The following is a 7,325-nucleotide window of genomic DNA, read 5'->3' on the forward strand; positions in this document are numbered from 1 at the left end:
ACACGCACACGCGCACACACACGCACACAAACACATACCACGCGCGCGTGTGTATGTATTATATTATATATATATATATATATTCTACATATACATACATATATATTATATATATATGCATCAATATCATTTACTAAATAAAATGTATGTAAAAGACAGAACAGTGCAATTAAAATAATAATCTTTATTTGTATTCATATATGTAAATAATATGGTATGTTTCTCGTTTATGAAGAAATTATTTGTACAAAATTAAAATAACTAATATATTTGTTTTATTGTTATTTTTTCTCTCAGGAGAAAATATTTTGTCCAAGGCACGTAAGAAACTTGTTACGGGCCTGAGTAGGTCGATAATTCTGATCGTTTCTGTGATCCAGCAAGGCACATTTTATGACAGCGCCGCTGTCGCAATATCGAGGAACTAAAATAGTGCTCGGTGTCATGGCTCCACGTCAGTTTTATTCGTAGCATACGAACGAAATTTTTGGCGACTCTTTCCTCTTATACTAAAGCTCCCAGCTCATTTGTACAGGCATAGTATTGTTCTTCGAGGTTTTCTGTAGGCTGCTAGCTACTTATTTTAAACAGGTAAAATCTGAAACTCTTATATGCAGCACATATTGTGACGTGTCGACTACAGAAGCCGATAACAAAACTGTAAGTTTTAAATTTTCTTTCATTTTTCGTATTAAATTGTAGCTGGCAGCCTGTGTTGTTATCGATACTTTAATTGTGGAGAAGGACTTTTCAATCCATAAACACAATTAAGAGAAAAGAGTCTTCAAAAATTAAATAGTAAAACAGGACACTCCAGCATCCCCTTAATAAATTTCTTATCTATTTCAATTCCTCTTGTTGGAAATACGCCCTCAATACCATAGAGGGCGAGACGCATGTTACCGGCGGAGCGTCTTGTTGAATAGTTAGTACGAGGACGGCACGACAAGCAAGGCGACAACAACCGTTCCCGGCATTTTTCTTACCATTCTTTTTATTGTTATATACTGAGAATCCGAGACGGAAGCTCTAATTTAGTTTTGTGTTCGCAATAAAATAGCGTGTTCGAGCATCATAAAAGAGAGGTGTTTACTTTTATCGAAGTCCTTGTGATCCCAAAACCCGCGCCTGCAACATTCTGGCGACCATGACAGGACTATTCGAGTGATTTCGTTGTAGTCGCCCTAGAGCAAAGAGAGATCACAGGGAAACGATCCATGGACATGGATCGAGTAAAAGTAACACTAAGAGTGACACGAGCCGATTTTACGAGAGTATACACCTCTTTCCGGACTGAGAAGTCGAAGGAATTGCCGGACATAACCTCGTTACAAGTCAGTTTCGCATTGATACGAGAAAAAGCGGGTGAGCTTAATGAATTAAATCTGAAGCTGCGGACCTTGATCGAAGCTGAAGAATCCGAAGAAGCCATTGAGAAAGAAGCACGCAGACGAGTACATTGCAAAATATCATCAGGCAAAGGTCGAATTAACCTGTCTATTAGAGCCGAAAAATGAACCCGAAGCGCCGACACCGACCCCGTCGCGACAGCCTACGACAACACAGGAAAGTATACGCGCATTAAAATTACCGAAAATCGAACTGAGAAAGTTTGGCGGTAATATCAAAGATTTGCTTCCGTTTTGGAGCACTTTTAAAAAAATTCACGAAGATACAGCATTGTCGAGAGAGGATAAATTCCAATATCTGATACAATCCATGGTAAAGGACTCGCGCGCGTTCGAAGTAGTAAATAGTTTTCCACTAACGGCCGGCAATTATGTGAAAGCCATACACAGCCTCGAGTCTCGATTCGGTAAAAATGACCTGTTGATTGAATATTATGTACGCAAACTCTTAAAATTAGTCTTGAACAAAAACAAAAATGTGTCTCTCACAACCACTTATGACAAATTAGAGACATATATTCGAGCATTGGAGACTTTAGGCGTGACCACAGAAATGTGGGCAGCAATGTTATTCCCTTTGGTAGAGTCTTCGTTGCCTGAAGAAACTTTACGTACATGGCAACGAACTATGACCCAGTTTACTCCTCAATCTGACACGCCCTCTGTAAATGTTACGGCAAAGGATCGCCTTACGAGTCTAATGACTTTTCTAGGAAGAGAGGTCGAGAGCGAGGAGCGTATTCAGATGGCAAAGGCGTGCTTCGAGAATGATTCTCAGACGACAAAAGACAAAAATAAGAAGTCAAAAGGTGAACGAGGTCCAGAGATAGCGACGGTGTCCGGCCTACTGTCGGTGAAAGAAGAAAAACCACAACGATGTATGTTCTGTGACGCCAGTCATGATAGTTTGAATTGTGGGACAGCCAGGAATATGGATTTGGAAAAAAGAGTGCAACTAGTGAAAGACAAACAAGGCTGTTTTAACTGTTTGAAAACAGGACACAGCTACAAAAGATGTCGCAACAAAATAAAATGCGCTTGGTGCATCAAAGGACATAGTCTGTTGATGTGTAGGAGCCTGTCAAATAAGAACGAGCCAAAGCAAGCGGACGAGAAGAAGCCTAATGAACCAGGTTTTCATGAGGGAAACAGTTGTCTCGCTAATACCTCTTCGAATGCAAAAATGTTCTTACCTACACTGAAAGCCAAAATGCGAGGCCCAAAAGGCTTAGTGAATATTCGCGCTATTATAGATACTGGCTCACATAGATCCTATGTTTTGGAAAAGGTAGCCAAAGATATCGGATATTAGACAGAGAGCGAACAGACGATGGTGTACTTATTATTTGGAGGGACTAAGACCAAGCCTCGGAAACACAAAACTTGTCGAATCCACATCGGCAACTTAGAGGAAACCTATAAATGTGATTTCGTGGCTCTACAGCAAGATATTATCTGCCTAGACACCCCCGGTAAGATTGACGACCCATGGATGGATACGCTCAAAGAAAAGGACATACATTTGAGCGTCACGGGTGAGCGTTAAGAGTCCATTGTTAATCGGAGCTGATGTTGCCGGAAAAATATTCACTGGTAAAGTTCTACAGATAAATCAAGAAATAACGGCCTTAGAAACTAAGCTTGGATGGACGATCTTAGGCAGAAATACCGATAACAGCGACGCTGACACTACGCTGACTATTATATCAATGTTTATCCAAAAAGCTGATAACTCAGATTTATGGAGACTCGATGTTCTGGGCATTACGGATCCGATGGAGAATGTTACAAAAGAGGCACATCAAGCTGAAATAAAGACCTCATTTCAAGAAACAATAAGAATCGATGATGAAGGTCGATACGAAGTTCTCCTCCCCTGGAAAGAGAATCATCCACCTTTACGAGATAATCGAGATGTAGCGGAGAAAAGGCTAAAAGCTGTTACAAAGAAATTGCGGCAAGAAGATTTGTTTGTTGAATACCAGGCTGTTTTAGACAATTGGCTTGAAGAAGCGATTATCGAAAGAGTACCTGCATCTGAAATCGATCAAGAGAGTCGCTATCTTCCGCACAGGCCTGTAGTCAAGAAAGAAGGGACTACGAAGATACGTCCTGTTTTCGATGCATCAGCGAAAACCAAGAAGTCGCCTTCACTTAACCAGTGCCTGGAGACTGGACCTAATCTTATGGAGCTCATTCCAGCACTGTTACATTGGTTTCGAGAAAGGAAAACAGGGGTAACGGCCGATGTCGAGAAGGCCTTCCTACAAATCAACGTCTCCCCGTCGGATAGAGATGTTTTGAGATTCCTGTGGTGGAAAGTTGACAGAGAGATAGAGATTTACTGACATCGTCGAGTCGTCTTTGAATTAACAAGTAGCCCATTTCTTTTAGGGGCAACAATTGAATTGCATATTAACAGAGCTGTGAACTCCACTATTTCGCCAGATAAGAAATTAATTTATGAGAAACTAACAAAATCCTTTTACGTCGATGACTGTGTTACTAGTGTCGATTCTTATTCTGATTTTGAAATTTTCAGGAGAGAAACCAGTTCCCTTTTGGCGCAGGCCAAGTTTAACCTAAGAGATTTGAAATACTCTGGTAGAGATTCTGGTGACCGATCAACAGTGCTCGGACTTATATGCGACACCATAAGTGACATTCTAATGTTACCGGAATTTCCTACACCAACGATCACAGAGAAGATAACAAAGAGAGTCATCCTATCACAAGTACAGAAAGTCTATGATCCTCTTGGATTCATCTGTCCTGTACTGTTAAAACCAAAATTACTATTGCAAAGTCTGTGGAGCCAGAACGTGGATTGGGACACAGAAATAGACTACGCCGTGAAGCACGAATTTCTTGAATGGATTCAGCAACTAGGTCTCCTACGAGTATTGAAATTCCCACGATGGATTTTTGGAGAAGAAAGAGATCCCAACTCGCTGTCCTTTCATGTTTTTGTTGACTCCAGCAAAGACGCATACGCGGCAGCAATCTTCGTACCAGTTGAATCAAGCACAGGAGTCGAGGTACATCTCGTGGAAGCCAAAACAAGAGTAGCACCCAAGGAAAAGAAAACCATACCTCGCCTTGAGTTATTAGCAGCCTCCATTGGAGCTAGAATGATACAATCCTTCATTAAGACCATGAATTATCAAAATATCACGATCTGTTGCTGGAGTGACTCCATGACTGTTCTAACATGGATCCGACGGACAAATCAATGGGCAGTTTTCGTATGGAATCGTGTTCTGGAAATAAGGAACCTTACGGATGTTGAATCCTGGAGATATGTTCCGGGGGCCATGAACCCGGCAGATTTACCTTCCCGAGGTTGTGATGCTAAGAAATTCCTCGAATTGAAATGGTGGGAGGGACCGGAATGGTTGAAACTACCTCCCGAAGAATGGCCCCAAGAGGAGGGAAAAATTGACGAGAACATGGTCAATTCAGAGTTACGCAAGACTTCCAGACGTGGCGAGAAGAGGACGTCCTTCGAGACTACTATGTTAAACTCCACAGAACAAACTGATAGAGAAATAATCCCCTGGTACTTGCAGAGATTTTCAATGTATCCCAAAATTTTGTGTACCGTTGCATGGATATTAAGATTTATAAATAACTGTCGAAGAACCCACGTGAACAAAACTCAAGAATTAAATGCAAAAGAAATCACTGAGGCAGAGTTGATTCTCTGTAGATTAGCACAAAAAGAATCACTCCTGGGTAACAATAACCCACGACTACGAAATCTAAATGTTTTTGAAGAGAATGGATTAATACGTACAAAGACGATGATCTCCAATCGTCAAGATACCTTTTCTTTTAGATGTCCCATAGTGTTGGATCCAGATCATTTATTGACATTGAAAATTATCTCTTACACTCATTTGAAACTGAATCATGCTGGGATCGATATTGTAATGAATCGCCTACGCGAGAAGTTTTGGATCCTACAATGCCGTCGAGCGGTGCGGTCAGTTATAAGAAAGTGCATCGCCTGTCATAGGCATACCTCGAAGACAATGAAGGCACCACCTGGATCATTACCTGAGAACAGAGTGAGAGATGCTGCAGCGTTTGAAGTGATAGGTATCGATTACGCTGGACCACTTTTTTTGAGAGACGAGAAAAAGGCTTACATCTGTCTGTTTACTTGTATAGTCTATCGTGCAGTCCATCTGGAGTTGGTCACATCTCTATCAACAGAGGAATTTCTGGAAGCCTTCAGAAGATTCATTGCACGTCGGGGAAGACCTTCCATAGTATACAGCGACAATGGAAAAAATTTTGTAGGGGCTAAAAATCTACTACAGAAAATCAATTGGCGGAAAATTTCCCAATATTGTGCCCTCAACGAGATAACATGGCATTTTAATCCACCTTCAGCCTCCTGATGGAGGGGATGGTGGGAACGTCTTATCCGCCTTCTCAAAGATCTACTGAAGAGAACGTTAAAAAGAACGTCGTTGAACTACGAAGAAATGAACACTGTTCTATGTGATTGCGAAGCTACTATGAATTCAAGACCTCTCACTTATCTAACAGAGGAAAATACTGAGATCGTGACGCTCACTCCAGCAATGTTCATCAGTGACATTCCAGAAAATGGCGTTCCAGACTTGGATCAAGTTTATAAGTCTCAAAGAGGATACGCTATCGTCAAAGATTGAAAGAAGAATTTAGAAAACGTTTCCGTATACAATACTTGGAGCAATTAGCTAGACGAACTAAATCCAGCAATAGTTCTACGCCCGTAGCTGTTGGGGACATCGTGCTCATCGAAAACAATTCGCAAAAACGATTGGATTGGCCGCTGGCCGTCGTTAGAGAAATCTATCCCGGAAAAGACTAGGTAGTAAAACTAAAAACGAGCAAAGGCGAACTGATTCGGCCCATCCAAAGACTAATTCCCTTGGAAGTTAGACATTCCAGTCCTGAAGCCGATAATTTCATCAGAACTACTTCCACGACTACTGAGGGACCTGTAGTTACCATTCTTGAGGAATCCGCAGTTGTCCCAAAAGAAGAAACGAAATCATCAAAAGAAACGAACTTGAAGACCCGAAGTGGTCGTATTGTTAAGAAGCCAGTCCAGTTCGGATACTAACTACCCATCATTTTATTCCTATTACTTTTTGTGTGTTTTTCTAAGATAGGTTGATTTGCTCCTGCCCAGTCACAACTCAAGGTAGGAGAGATGTTGGAAATACGCCCTCAATACCATAGGGGGCGAGACGCATGTTACCGGCGGAGCGTCTTGTTGAATAGCTAGTACGAGGACAGTACGAAAAGCAAGGCGACAACAACCGTTCCCGGCATTTTTCTTACCATTCTTTTTATTGTTATATACTGAGAATCCGAAGCGGAAGCTCTCAATTTAGTTTTGTGTTCGCAATAAAATAGCGTGTTCGAGCATAATAAAAGAGAGGTGTTTGCTTTTATCAAAGTCCTCGTAATCCCAAAACCCGCGGCTGCAACACCTCTATTTCTTCAATAATTTTTAAATCTTCCACTACTTTTCCATAAAGGGTGGCACCCAGTTGGACACGGCTCAATTGGACACGAGCCACTCACAGCGCTTGAGACTACAAAACTCCTAAGCACTGGTCGCTGTGATTGGTGGTGTCCAATCGAGCCGTGATCAATCGGGATCACCCCTTCCAAAAACACTTTTATGATCTGATTCTTTACAGAGAGCAACAAGTTTAGTACAGTTTATATGACTCCGAAAGTTGTCTGGTATATTACCTAGAGTCATATAAATAGCCAATAATTTGTTTTTTTTGCAGAACCTATTGGGTTGACAATTTCAAATCCATCTTGATAAAGAATTATTTGTAAAGCTTCTAGATTATTTTTGAAAAAGGTGTTATTTCTGAAAACTGTTCCATCTGTAAAATCTTT

The 7,325-nt window shown here is 41.1% G+C and overlaps 2 protein-coding genes across 2 annotated transcripts; both read left to right on the top strand.

Annotated features, from left to right (window-relative positions):
* The first annotated feature begins 1,223 nt into the window (after window positions 1-1,223).
* Window positions 1,224-2,721, top strand: LOC108759823 (uncharacterized). Its single transcript, XM_018505475.1, has 2 exons — window positions 1,224-1,334; window positions 1,411-2,721. Exons 1-2 carry the CDS (start codon window positions 1,224-1,226, stop codon window positions 2,719-2,721), a joined length of 1,422 nt encoding a protein of 473 aa, XP_018360977.1.
* Window positions 2,722-4,606: 1,885 nt separating this feature from the next.
* Window positions 4,607-5,815, top strand: LOC108759834 (uncharacterized). The gene is made up of 2 exons (XM_018505484.1): window positions 4,607-4,861; window positions 5,630-5,815. The coding sequence occupies exons 1-2, from the start codon at window positions 4,607-4,609 to the stop codon at window positions 5,813-5,815; spliced, it is 441 nt and encodes a 146-aa protein (XP_018360986.1).
* Window positions 5,816-7,325: the final 1,510 nt, after the last annotated feature.

Source organism: Trachymyrmex cornetzi, unplaced genomic scaffold, assembly GCF_001594075.2.
Source record: "Trachymyrmex cornetzi isolate Tcor2-1 unplaced genomic scaffold, Tcor1.1 scaffold1058, whole genome shotgun sequence".
NCBI classification, from domain to species: domain Eukaryota; kingdom Metazoa; phylum Arthropoda; class Insecta; order Hymenoptera; family Formicidae; genus Trachymyrmex; species Trachymyrmex cornetzi.